At 43.3% G+C, this 13,351-nt stretch overlaps 1 protein-coding gene across 2 annotated transcripts; it reads left to right on the forward strand.

Moving 5' to 3' along the window:
• Positions 1-7,248: 7,248 nt before the first annotated feature.
• Positions 7,249-11,632, forward strand: LOC133802437 (chaperonin 60 subunit beta 4, chloroplastic-like). 2 transcript variants are annotated; one of them, XM_062240736.1, is made up of 14 exons: positions 7,252-7,543; positions 7,641-7,766; positions 7,946-8,083; positions 8,485-8,580; positions 8,723-8,965; positions 9,042-9,276; positions 9,577-9,746; positions 9,867-9,944; positions 10,035-10,106; positions 10,187-10,291; positions 10,373-10,465; positions 10,635-10,727; positions 11,158-11,365; positions 11,474-11,632. In XM_062240736.1, the coding sequence occupies exons 1-14, from the start codon at positions 7,394-7,396 to the stop codon at positions 11,506-11,508; spliced, it is 1,842 nt and encodes a 613-aa protein (XP_062096720.1). In that variant the 5' UTR covers positions 7,252-7,393; the 3' UTR covers positions 11,509-11,632. The 2 variants fall into 2 exon arrangements, 1 of the variants encoding a protein (XP_062096720.1); XR_009877345.1 differs by lacking the exons at positions 11,158-11,365; positions 11,474-11,632 and having other exon boundaries at positions 7,249-7,543; positions 10,164-10,291; positions 10,635-10,700.
• The last annotated feature ends 1,719 nt before the right edge of the window (positions 11,633-13,351 follow it).

Below are 13,351 nucleotides of genomic sequence, written 5' to 3' on the forward strand. Positions count from 1 at the left end.
CAAAACTCCGTCTTTGGGATCTTTTCTGGCGAGGAAAACTCTTCTCAGGACCAAGTCGCCTACGCTAAAGGTGCGTTTTTTAACCTTGGTGTTGAAGTAGCGGACGATTTTCTGCTGATAATGGGCGAGCTGAAGTTGCGAATCCTCCCGCCTTTCCTCAACCAGATCGAGGGAATGGCACAAGAGCTCGTGGTTTCGATCTTGGTCGTAAGATTGGACTCTATGCGAAAGAACCTTTATCTCCACGGGGAGGACTGCCTCACTTCCAAAAGTTAAAGAAAAGGGAGTATGACCCGTAGGAGTTCGATGCGAGGTCCGGTATGCCCATAGGACCTGGGGGAGTTGTTCTGGCCAGACCCCCTTTGCTTCGTTCAATCTTTTCTTGAGGCTCGCCTTTAAAGTCTTGTTGACAGCTTTGACCTGGCCATTAGCCTTAGGATAGGCCACGGAGGAGAAACTTTTCACAATCCCATGTCTATCACAGAACTTGGTGAACAGGTCGCTGTCGAACTGCGTGCCGTCATCGGAGACGATCTTCTTGGGCAGGCCGAAGCGACAGATGATGCTTTTAACCACGAAGTCAAGCACCTTGTTGGACGTGATTGTTGCCAACGGCTCTGCCTCAGCCCACTTAGTAAAGTAGTCGATGACTACCACGGCGTAACGGACCCCGCCCTTTCCAGTGGGCAGGGCGCCTACTAAGTCTATTCCCCAAACGACAAACGGCCAAGGGGCCGAGATCATTTTTAGCTCGACTGGAGGAGCTCGGGTAACCGCAGCGAATCGCTGGCACTTGTCGCACCTCTTCACGTATGAGATCGAGTCTTTGGACAGAGTCAGCTAGTAATACCCTTGCCTGAGAACTTTTAAGGCCAGGCTCTGTCCCCCAGTGTGGTCTCCGTAGAATCCTTCATGAACTTCCTGCAGGATGGCCTTTGCTTCAGTCGGATGAACGCACCGGAGGAGAGGTAGGGAATGCCCACGTCAGTACATCACCCCATCGACCAGCGTATATCTCGGAGCTTGATACAAGATTCGCCGTGCGCCGTTACGTCCTTCAGGTAGCGTGCCCTCGACGAGATACTCAAGAATGGGGGTCATCCAGGTCGGCCCAGCGCCAATCATTTCGACCTCCGCCCGATCTCCTTCTATCGGCACCAATCCTAAGGTCTCCGTCTCTCCCGAAGTGATGAGCTTGGCAAGAGTATCTGCATTAGTGTTCTGCTCCAGAGGTATCTGTTCGATCGATCCTCGCTCAAATGCGGACAGCTCAGCTTTTACCTTTGCCAGATAGGCGGCCATCTTGGGTCCCCGTGCCTGATATTCGCCCAGGACCTGGTTCATCACGAGCTGGGAGTCACTGAAGCACTGGACGGAGCTCGCCTTTAACTCCCTGGCTATCCTTAGGCCGGCCAGCAAAGCTTCGTATTCCGCCTCGTTGTTGGAGGCCTTGAACCCGAACCTTAGCGCCGAGTGGAATCTATGTCCCTCGGGGGATATCAGAATGATTCCGGCCCCGGAGCCGTTCTTGTTGGATGAACCATCTACAAAGATCTTCCACAATGATTGGGGCGAGGTGAGCTGAGATGAGTCCTTCGCTGGATTCTCCTGGAATCCCGTGCATTCTGCCACGAAATCGGCGAGGGCCTGACTTTTTACAGCAGTTCGTGGGTTGTAGAAAATCTCGAACTGACTGAGCTCGACCGCCCATTTTAACAAACGTCCCGATGCTTCAGGTTTTTACAGAACCTGCCTTAGAGGCTGATCGATCATGACGTGCACTGAGTGGGATTGGAAGTACGGCCTGAGCTTTCGCGAGGCCGTGATCAGGCAGAACGCCAATTTTTCCATAAGTGGGTATCGTGATTCTGCCCCGAGAAGTCTCTTGCTGATGTAGTAGACTGGCTTTTGAGCTTGGTCCTCTTCTCGTACTAGTACGACGCTAGCTGCAGCCTTAGTGACAGCTAGGTAGAGAAAAAGAGGCTCGCCTGCCTTGGGCTTGGATAATATGGGTGGTTCAGCCAAATGCACCTTCAGGTCGAGGAATGCGCTTTCGCACTCTACTGTCCATTCAAACTTCTTGTTTCCTCAGAGCAGGTTGTAGAAGGGCAAACATTTATCGGTTGACTTGGAAATAAACCGGTTCAGTGCGGCCACTCTCCCTGTTAAGCCCTGGACATCTTTCTGCGACTTAGGCGAAGGAAGTTCGAGCAGTGACCTGATCTTGTTGGGGTTTGCCTCGATTCCTCGTGTATTGACTATAAACCCCAGGAATTTTCCTGACGCGACTCCGAAAGTGCATTTCTGGGGATTGAGCCTCATGTCGTATTCTCGTAATATTTTAAAACATTCTTCCAGGTCGGAAACATGGTTGTCGGCAGTCTTTTACTTGACTAGCATGTCATCAACGTACACTTCCATGTTTTTCCCAATCTGGTCCGCGAACATTCTGTTTACTAATCTTTGGTAGGTAGCTCCGGCGTTCTTCAGACCGAAAGGCATGACCTTGTAGCAATAGACATTAGTCGGGGTCATGAAGCTGGTGTGTTCTTGGTCCGCCAGATTCATCGCGATCTGATTGTAGCCCGAGTACACGTCCATAAAGGACATGAGCTCGTGCCCCACCGTGGCATCCACCAGCTGATCGATCCTTGTTAATGGAAAACAATCCTTGGGGCAGGCTTTATTCAGGTCGGAGAAGTCAATGCAGGTTCGCCACTTTCCGTTGGGCTTTGGAACTAGCACGGGGTTGGCGACCCAAATTGGAAACTTGGCTTCACGGATAAAGCCACATTTTTTGAGTCGGGTCACTTCTTCTTCTAGGGCTTCAGCTCGGGTTGTTCCTAAACGTCTTTGCTTCTGAGACTTGGCAGGAACGCTTTTGTCCAGATGGAGCGTGTGCATGATGACACTCGGGCTAATTCCCACCATGTCCTCGTGGGACCAGGCAAATACATCTAAGTTAGCCCGCAGAAACATAATCAGCTCCGTCTTCCTCTTGCTACAGAGGTTTTTCCCGAGCTTGACCATCCGTGATGGATTTTGTGGATCAAGGTTCACCTCCTCGAGCTCCTCAATAGCCTGGAGCTCGGATCTGTCTTCGCCTACCCGGGGGTCAATGTCCTCACCCAAGGTGACATTTTCCCCTTTGGCGTTTTGAGGTTTTTCAATCTCAGGAGCCGCCAAGGGCTCCTGGGATTCCTCTTCACTCAGAATGGCCATAGCCAGCTGCCTGGGTTTAGATTTTCCCTTCATGGAAATGCTATAGCATTCCCTGGCAGCGAGTTGATCGCCCTGGATCGTGCAGATTCCCGTCGAGGTGGGGAACTTCATGGCGAGGTGTCGGATGGAAGTGATGGCCTCGAAAGCTATGAGCGTGGGTCGGTCCAAAATGGCGTTGTAAGCAGTGGAGCAGTCTATGACCACAAATTCGAGTAGTTTGGATACTGTTTGAGATTCTTCTCCTAGGGTGATCACCAGCTCGATCGTCCCTATCGCTGCTGATCCTTCTCCCGAAAAACCATACAGCATCATGGAGGTTGTCTTTAGATCGGCGACAGTCAGACCCATCTTCTCTAAAGTGGATCGGAATAAAAGGTTCACCGAACTCCCGTTGTCTATTAGCACTCTTCTCACTCTCCGGTTGGCGAGCTGGACTGCTACAACCAAGGGATCATTGTGAGGGAACTGGACATGGCCTGCATCTTCCTCCGTGAAAATGATCGGTTGTCTTTCCAATCGTTGCTGTTTTGACTGACGCTGCTCCGGGACGAACTCCACTCCGTTATGAGCCTTTAGTTCATTCACGTATCTCTTCTGGGCACCTCTGCTTGTGCCAGCCATGTGTGGACCTCCCGATATGGTGGATATCTCTCCTCCGACCACGGGAGGAGGGACGTCCTAATCTACTCGGGACCCGGGCTGACTGGCTGGGACCTCTGGAGTAGGACGACTCGCTGGGACCCGGTTACGCGAGTATTGCGCCAAGGGACCGGCTCAGATGAGAGTCTCGATCTCATCTTTTAAATGCCTACAATCGTCGGTATTATGGCCCACATCGTTATGAAAACGGCAAAATTTGGAAGTGTCTCTCTTTCCCTTGTGGTGCTTCAATGGCTCCGGCCTCTTCCAGGGGACCCGAGTAGAGTTGGCCAAGAAGATACTCTCTCTGGACTGAGTGAGCTCGGTATATGTCGTGAAGACGGGCTTAAACTTATCTCCGGACTTATTCTTCTTTTGGTCGTGCTGACTGTTTTCGCCATTGCCCTTTCTCTTGCCTCCACCGGGCTGGTTGCTCTGTGCGACGTTCGGGGTCGTTGCCGCAACCTCCGCCCTTATCCCCACAGGCTGATCGGGAACCTGGCTGGTTCCCGCAGCTGAGGCCTCGGCTTCTTCCAAGTTTATCCACTCTTGGGCCCTGTTAAGGAATTCGTTGACTGAGATGACTCCCTTCCTCTGTATATCCTTCCATAGGTCTCCTCCGACAAGGATTCCGGTTCTCATGGCCATGAGCTTAGAGCTATCATCCGCGTCTCTAGCTCGAGCGGTGACGTTTGCGAATCTGCTCAGGTAGGCCTTCAGAGTCTCACCAGGCTGCTGTCTCACGTTGGCCAGGGAGTCGGCCTGAACACGGGCGCCTTGAGAGGCTCGGAATGCCCTTTTGAAGTCGGCTGAGAAGGCCTTCCAGGAGCTGATTGACTGTCTTTTACTTTGCTCGAACCACTGTCTGGCGGGTCCAGTCAGCGTGGAGGGGAAGATCAAGCATCTCAGCTCCGGGCCAATGTTATGGGCCATCATTAGGGTGTTGAACATCCCTAAATGGTCCGAGGGGTCTCCGTCCCCGTTGAACTTTGACAGGTGAGGCATATGGAAACCAAACGGGTATGCCGTCGCTGCTATGTTGGGGGCGAAGAGTTCCATCTCGTCCCCTGAATCATATTCGTCTTTTTCTTTTTCTGATAAAAGTTTCCTCATCAGCTCCTCCATCTGGGTCAGGCGCTCGAGGGTTTGGTCCTGATGTCCTTGGTTATTCCGGGGCTGTTCAACAGCTCTGGATCCATTATACACATTTGGTGGGTTATTGCCCCTCCTATCTTGAGATAGGTTATTTGGGACATTCCCTCCGTTGTGTATTTCGGACAGGACCCCCCCTGAACGAGCCTGGCCACCACTTCCAGCTTAGTCTTCTCTGTGAGAGTTGAGGCGATCTCGTAGGTCACCTCCCTGGGTTCTCTGGTGACTTTGCGCCGAACTTAACCGCTGACGCAGGTCTCCCCCAGAGAGATCACTTCGGCGACTGCCGGTCCAGTGGCTTCTGCTGGATAGGCTTGGAGTCCGCCTTTGGTGGTGACGACCTGAGTTTTCCCCTGGCACCCTGCTACGCCGGGAAGGTCCAGCAGACGGTGGGTTTCTCCTACTACTCCCATAGGCTGGGACATCCCGGACTGGCCGAGGAGGAGACGGATATCTGATCGGAGATGGAGGATGCCTGACTGGAGAGGAGATCCTAGTTCCGTCTGGATGGATCAAGTTTGGTGGGGGCCTTTCGGCCCTGCCAGCCTGCTGGTCCTGCGCCGGGCGATCTAGATGAGGCACAGGACGGTCGTTGGGGATGGACTGTTGTCGCGAGCCCTCCCCGGATCTTCTTCGGGAATTTCCTTGAGCTCCTCTGGGCGTCCTCGAGGATGGCTGAGAGCTAGGAGTTGATGTCCTAACCGAACGGCTGTATTGTTGTAGTCTGGTCCTAGGCACTTCCCCGAAGTCTGCCTCTCGATGGTGTGATGAAGGGGTGGAGTTGGCTACTGGAAGTCTATCCGACCGGCTATACCTGGACTGGTTACCCCGGCGAGACTTAGGAGCCTCACCTTGCCTCTCTCCAATGTTAGCGTCGGTTGTGAGAGGGGGTAGTCGGGCCAGGATATCCTTGATTTGCTGGCTGGCCGTTGCTAACTGGCTCCTCAGTTGAGCGTTCTCCATCTCCACCGCAGTATAATAGCATGGGTTCGGAATAGGCGGCCGAGGCGCCGAACTACCGGTATCATCTTGGCCCGCCGGCTGTTTTCCTGGGCGCTGCTGGACTTCAGGAATTTGTTCATCAGGGATGGTAGTATGATGAGCCTCCTGCCCATCATGTTGTTCTGTCTCGTTGCCATGCCTGGACCGTGTAGTCACCATAGTTGGATGTTTGCAGCAGCACTAATCGAACTTGCTCTCAATGAAAGCACCAAACTGTTGACGTGGTTCTTCGCCTACAGGTAATTAAGAGAATGAGAGAAAAGGATTAGTGCTAAATGTGAACTGAAATAGATGTATGATCTTAGGGGACGAAAGGGGTGACTCAAGACACGGTTTTTAAGTGGTTCGAAGGTTAAAATCCTTCTACTCCACTAGTCAATATTATTGATCTATACTGAGTATTTGGTTACAAAGTATCTCTTACAAGGGATTATTTTTCCAACCCCTATCAACTCCCAAGGTCTCCATATTTATAGGAGAAGGCACCTGGAAGTTGGTAGGGAGGTCATCCCATGACCTTCTTACTTGTCGTATCAATTCTGTGACATTCATGATTAATTCCTAAACCTGACATATAAGTATGGTCAAATCAATAGGTAAGGAAGTAATGGGCCACACGGCCCAACCCCATCGTGGGTGTCTGAACATGCACGTTCCTGCTGCGTGTCCGAGAAGTCAGGGGGATATCAGACACGTGATGTCTGATATATGCACATTTACCTTGCGTGTGTTTACTTCTCAAGGGGTCATAACTCCATGTTCAGCTCGTACCGCGAGCTGCATGCTGGACTCGACCTTCGGCCTTCAGAGGGCCTGCTCCAGTCTTGGACAATGGAGGCGAGCCCTTTCGGCTTCCTCGAGCAAATGACAGAAGCTTCGGTTTCAGGGGAGTTCATGAGATAACTACGATTAGTCAGCGACTCGGCTTGCTAATCAGCCCGTGGGAAAACCAGGGTGTACACCTTTCTTCTAATATTAGTTATAATTAATAATAAATAAAATAATATTTTAAAATTTTGAGTAAGGATTTTAAAATAATAATACACTTTTGAAAAACAATGGGTATAATATTGTATTTAAAAAAAAAATCAGAAATAAAAGCAAGTATTTAACCAAAAAATAAAATAATATAATTGGTATAAATCCAATTATTAACGGTAAAGAATTATTATAGAGGCATGCCAATGGATAGCGACAAAAGTTTAAAAAGATCCTTTTTTTTTTATTTTTATTTTTTGCGAGTCGTTGCAAAGCTCTTATTTCTATTTTTCTTATCTCCTCTCCTTCAAAACTATGGAACTACTACTATTTTCGTAGCCATCTCCAGAACTTGATTGAATACATATTTGTTTGTCCAGATTTCTCAGCCAATTCAGCCATGGCGTGTTCTCCAAACCCAATCTCCGCACTTTCTTTCACCAACACATCACTGCCCAAAAGTGCTTCTTCGCTTTCTACTCTAAACCCAAAAGCCATGGCCAAAGAAGTCTACTTTAATCATGATGGTTCAACGAGGAAGAAGCTTCAGGTAACCTCGAAAAGATACTTAGCTACTTTCTGTAATTCTTTCATCTGGTTTTGATGGAAAATCAATATAATCGACTGGTTTTTGTTCTCTGCTTCAGGCAGGGGTGGACATGGTGGCTGAGTTGCTTGGGGTTACATTGGGCCCCAAAGGAAGGAATGTGGTGCTGCAGAATAAGTTTGGACCCCCAAAGATTGTCAATGATGGGGAGACTGTTCTCAAAGAGGTACTACTACTGACACATAGCCATGAGACCTTTTATTATTTTGATGCCTTCGCTCAAATTTTACATATGGGTTGCTTTTTGCATTCTACAGTATGAAAGCTTTCGTAATTTAGAATAGGGATTTTACAAATGATAGTAATTACCATAATGTGTTGTGAATTTGTTTATTGATTTTGAAGATTGAGTTGGAAGATCCTTTGGAGAATGTTGGAGTTAAATTGGTAAGGCAAGCTGGGGCCAAGACAAATGACCTTGCTGGTGATGGTTCTACCACATCCATAATTCTTGCTCAAGGTCTTATTTCTGAAGGCGTGAAGGTATGAAAGAACACATAGCTTGCCTCTTCGAGTGTAGTGAAGAAAATCTTGTTGTGATCTGTTGAGAACCTATAAGACATGTATGTATGTTTAAATATCATGTGTTCTACCAGAGACTAACAGTAGAGAAAGGAGAGAGAAATAAGAATCTGAGATTTTTAAAACTTTGAGCTACTGAACTTTCATTGCATTAAATTGAGAATTATTGCAACTGAAATGAAAAGACTACAAACTTCTCGTACAACAACCTTACTAACTGTGAGAACAGCTAGCATAAGATTGGGTATAATGCAGGACCTCAAGTAGGATGTTGTCTTGTTGTGATAGCTTCTCCAACCTTGCTATGAAAACCTTTTGTTTTCAATAATTGAATGCTGACTAAATATACAAGCATTGCATAGGTTATTTCAGCTGGCATGAATCCAGTTCAAATTGCTCGTGGGATTGAAAATACTGCCAAAGCCCTTGTTTCGGAACTTAAAATGATGTCCAGAGAGGTAAGAAGTTTGTTATTCTTTGTTAATCTTATTTTGAGGAACAAAAGTGCTAGATGTATATTGGACATTCAAGTTCAAGCTGAGCAAAACTATTTGATAAAATAAAAGTAAATTTCACTTTTAACATATTGTAATATTTCAGATTGAGGATCATGAGCTTGCACATGTTGCTGCGGTTAGTGCAGGGAATGATTATACTGTGGGGAACATGATTTCTGATGCCCTTCATCAGGTAGGAAAAAGAGGTGTTGTCACAATTGAAAAAGGAAAGTATACGGAGAACAGTCTACAAATTGTAGAAGGAATGCAATTTGAGCGTGGGTACTTGTCTCCTTATTTTGTCACCGATAGACAGAAGATGATGGTTGAATTTCATAATTGTAAGGTAAGGACCGTGGTTTTATTTAGCCTGAATGTCCTGCTATAGAGTGATTAGAGGTTTTTAAATTCTTTGGTTGCAGTTGCTTCTGGTTGATAAAAAAATTACAGACCCAAAGGAGATGTTTAAAATATTGGACAGTGCAGTAAAAGAGAAGTATCCCATTGTTATAGTTGCAGAGGGCTTTGAGCAGGAAGCTCTGGCTCCAGTTATTAGAAATAAACTGAAGGGTGTGCTGAAGGCAGCTGCTATTAAGGCTCCTTCCTTTGGTGAGCGTAAGAGCGATTACTTAGATGACATTGCCATCTTAACTGGAGGTAGTATATTTAGTCAGGACTTGGATTTTATGTTTCTTTCATTTTTCTATTTAGTCAACTTTTATATTTAATGTTTATTTTAAGATTGTAACTATTTGTGGCAATAAGTATGTTTAACATGCTGTTCAAAAAAGAAAAAAGTATGCTTAACTTTCTAAGCATTGATAATATTTGCAAATGAAAGCAACATTTGAAAATGTAAGAATGATTGATTAAATTAGATATAACTTGTTTTTGGCCCAGTGAGCACATTGCTACAATATCATTCCTGAATGCATTGGTCATTCATGTATTCTGCAGGAACTGTAATCAGAGATGAGATGGGTTTGACTCTTGATAAGGCTGGGAAAGAGGTATTGGGCACTGCAACAAAGATTGTGATAAGTAAGGATTCTACATTAATTGTGACTGATGGGAGCACTCGAGAAGCAGTCAACAAGAGAGTTATTCAGATCCAGAGACTTGTTGAGGTACAGTTAACATCCTAAATCAATGACATGCTGAATGTCCTGCCTCATTCCAGTTCCATATTAGATAACAAATGCAACACTTATCTCAACGCCAGTGTTTTGTATTCTCTTAATTTTTAGAACACTGAAGAAAATTTTCCAAAGAAGACACTGAATGAAAGAATAGCAAGATTATCAGGAGGAATTGCTATTATTCAGGTAAGGATTTTTTTCTTAACATATCTGCAGATGTAGATTTTGTGACTGCCCTCTAACCTGATGGGGTTGGTTATGTCAATTAAATCATAGGTTGGTGCCCAAACACAAGTTGAGTTAAAGGATAAACAACTTAGAATTGAAGATGCCCTGAATGCAACTAAGGTAGCTTCTGACCTCTCTTTATCACCTCAGATATTGATATCTCAATCACCAAGTTAGTTTTCAAGCTATGTTTATTATAGGCTTCAATTGAGGAAGGAGTCGTAGTTGGGGGTGGATGTAGCCTATTAAGGTTATCAATCAAGGTGGATGGTATCAAAGAACACTTGGATAATGATGAACAACGGGTACTTCTTGTTTTATATTTAACCTACCTTTGGCCAATCGGCTCTGAATATTTACTTTGTTTCCTTTCTATACGGGTGCAGATTGGAGCTGAGATCTTCAAAAGAGCTTTAAGTTATCCAGTGAAACTGATAGCAAAAAATGCAGGTGTTAATGGCAATGTTGTTGTGGAGAAGGTTTGTGCAATTATTGCATCCTACTCTATGAATACGCTACTGAAATTTCTGTCTTTCATGGCTTGCATATATATAAATACATATATATTTTCATCTAGATTTCCACGACTTTCATGGTTTTCAAAACATATTGTGCTAACTATGATATATCATATATCATTGCCCACAGATTCTATCAGATGATAATACTCGGTTTGGGTACAATGCCGCAAAATATTGTTATGAAGATCTTATGAAATCTGGGATTATGGATCCAACAAAGGTATTTCACGTTAACATGGCTTGTATAGATATATGATCAACTTATTTAATTCCCATACATGTGAGAGCAACAGATGATGAAAAGAGAACTTTTGAAGAGTTGCATGAAAATATTACTCATCAACATTTAAAGGAACTCAACGAAATGAGATCAAGAAATTTTTTGCAAGTATCGTAGACTTTCCATATGAAGCATTATTCTATGCGCTTGAGCTCAGAAGTAAGTGTCCAGAAAGTGTCTTAATAAGTTTAGATCTAGAGAATTCTCTGTCCTGTAATAATTAGTTCGATAATAGCACAAATGACAACAAAAACCATCACCAGAATCATGATATACATTTGAATTCAAATTTGCAAATTTCAAAATCTCTCCGTTCATAAATTATGGGATGAAATGACATTTTGCAGCATAAATTTATGTATTGGAGCAGGTAGTTAGATGTTGTTTGGAGAATGCGGCCTCTGTAGCCAAAACTTTTCTGACGTCCGATGCCGTTGTAGTTGACATTAAAGAATCACTTCCGTTTCCAAGGAGAACACCAATGCCCATGCCAGTGTCTAATAGAACACCAATTCCAATGTCCACAAGATTGCCAAGACAAGCACCAATGCCAATGCCATTACCAATGCGAACACTAGGTAATTTCTTACTTGCCAAACAAGTGGCTGCAGATACATTTTTATATAGTTAAAATGTTAATACATTTTAAGCGTCACATACCTAACCATGAATTCGCAATTATTCAGGTTTTGGACCAGCTGGTTTGGAGAATGACAAATGAATTAATGACTATTACTCATAAACATCTCAAAAGCCCTTCAAATTTTGATCATGCAAGGTAAATGCCTAAAGGGTTCATGCAAAAGGATATGGTTTTGAATATGAAATTCCGTATTTTAAGATTACCAAGTGATTAGAGATAAACAACTTAATTAAATGTGGAATACTGATTAAGCTGTTTAGACTAATTCCAGCGTTGCTAACACAACTGATACGAGTGTTAAGACAGAAACAGAAAAACAGGTAAAAATCAACACACGAGAATTTTTATGTGGTTCAAAAATCCTTTTGAATAACCTAAATCTACGGGGCCACGTTCAGAGAATAAATCAATTAGTAAAGAAATAATGTGTACAAAAGCATTGACTTAAACAATGTAAGACTCCCTCTTAAACTATTGCTGCAATTTTGTTGTACTATTCTCTATGAATCTTGTTTTGATAAAACGTTGATTCTCTTGAAATCTCTTCAAAGAATAGTGAGTGTTCTCTTCCTCTCGAAGTGAGACTTTGATGAAATCTTCTCCCGAGATCCTTAGGGACATGTTCACAAGAGATACCACCTGTTATAAGGAACGAGATAGATTTATGGACTAGTGCACTCGACACAAACATAGAGATTAGGGTGAACAAAGAAACACTCCTAAAAAATAACAAGTTTTACCAAATACAAAATGGAGGAGGTGATTTTTCCAAAGGCATTGGCAAGGTATTTATAGTTGAGAAAAATGTTCAATGCCAACTCTTCTGAAATCTTGCAATTAATACTAGGATATTTGTAAATTTCTTTGATTGAAAAAGTCTGCTAGCCAGGTTGATTTTGTTTCGACAAAACATGAAACTGTTGAGTCAACATGATCAACAATCTTGACTGACCGTAACGAATTTGGTCATTTTTCTTGCCACGTTCATTTTCGAATCTTTCTTATCCAGAATAACTCAATCCATGAAAATACTCTGTCATAAGAAATCAAATATATTATTCTTATCACAAGATAAGAGATTTGACTTTCCAAGTGCTCTTGCTATCTATTTATAGCTGAAATGGTTGTGCAATGCAGTCAACAAAATCTGCACGAATTAATTATGGAATCATCCAAATTCTTTAAATAGAAAATTTTGCATGTCTGCCATATTCTCTCTCAACAGGTTAGGAAATTGTCTTGACAGTTTGAATGTACCTAGACAATTAAAACAACCAGACTCATTTTGGGACAAGGAACTTTCCCAAAATAAATCAAATCCTGTAGTAATTCATTCAAAGATGCACAAAATAAGTAGTATCTCACAAAAATTATTTTATTTCACCAAAAAGTCTTCTTTTCCAAACAAGGAAAGATATATTTTTTTTAAAGAAAATATTTCTATAAATAAAAATAATATTTTCAACTGGAAAATTATTATTGTATAATCGAATTTCCAAAGGAAAAATTCACAAGGAAATTTCACAATTTAATTATTTAAAAAAAACTTTTTCTTAAGAAAAGAAAATAACTAATTTATTTATAAAAGAAAATCTCTTTAAAATAAATAATTAGATCTTTGACTTTGGCAATATGAATACAATATATGAATTAAACATGTCTTTCATATATACCAAAATTTAAATAATAAACATACACACTTTTGAATAATAAAGATATTGTCTATTAAGATAGTCTATAAAAGACTTTACAATCACTCCCTTTGGCATCTTTTTAGACAAAATCTTTATTTTCAAAAGTACCTGCAACATCAACTGATAGTTAAAATCAGTCACAAACTCCCCCTGCATATGACATCTCAAAAAATAGAAACTAACCAAAGAGAGAAAAGTTAACTTTTCAAAAAATGTTTAACATCAAT

The sequence above is a fragment of the Humulus lupulus genome, chromosome 9 (genome assembly GCF_963169125.1).
Source record: "Humulus lupulus chromosome 9, drHumLupu1.1, whole genome shotgun sequence".
In the NCBI taxonomy this organism is placed as follows: domain Eukaryota; kingdom Viridiplantae; phylum Streptophyta; class Magnoliopsida; order Rosales; family Cannabaceae; genus Humulus; species Humulus lupulus.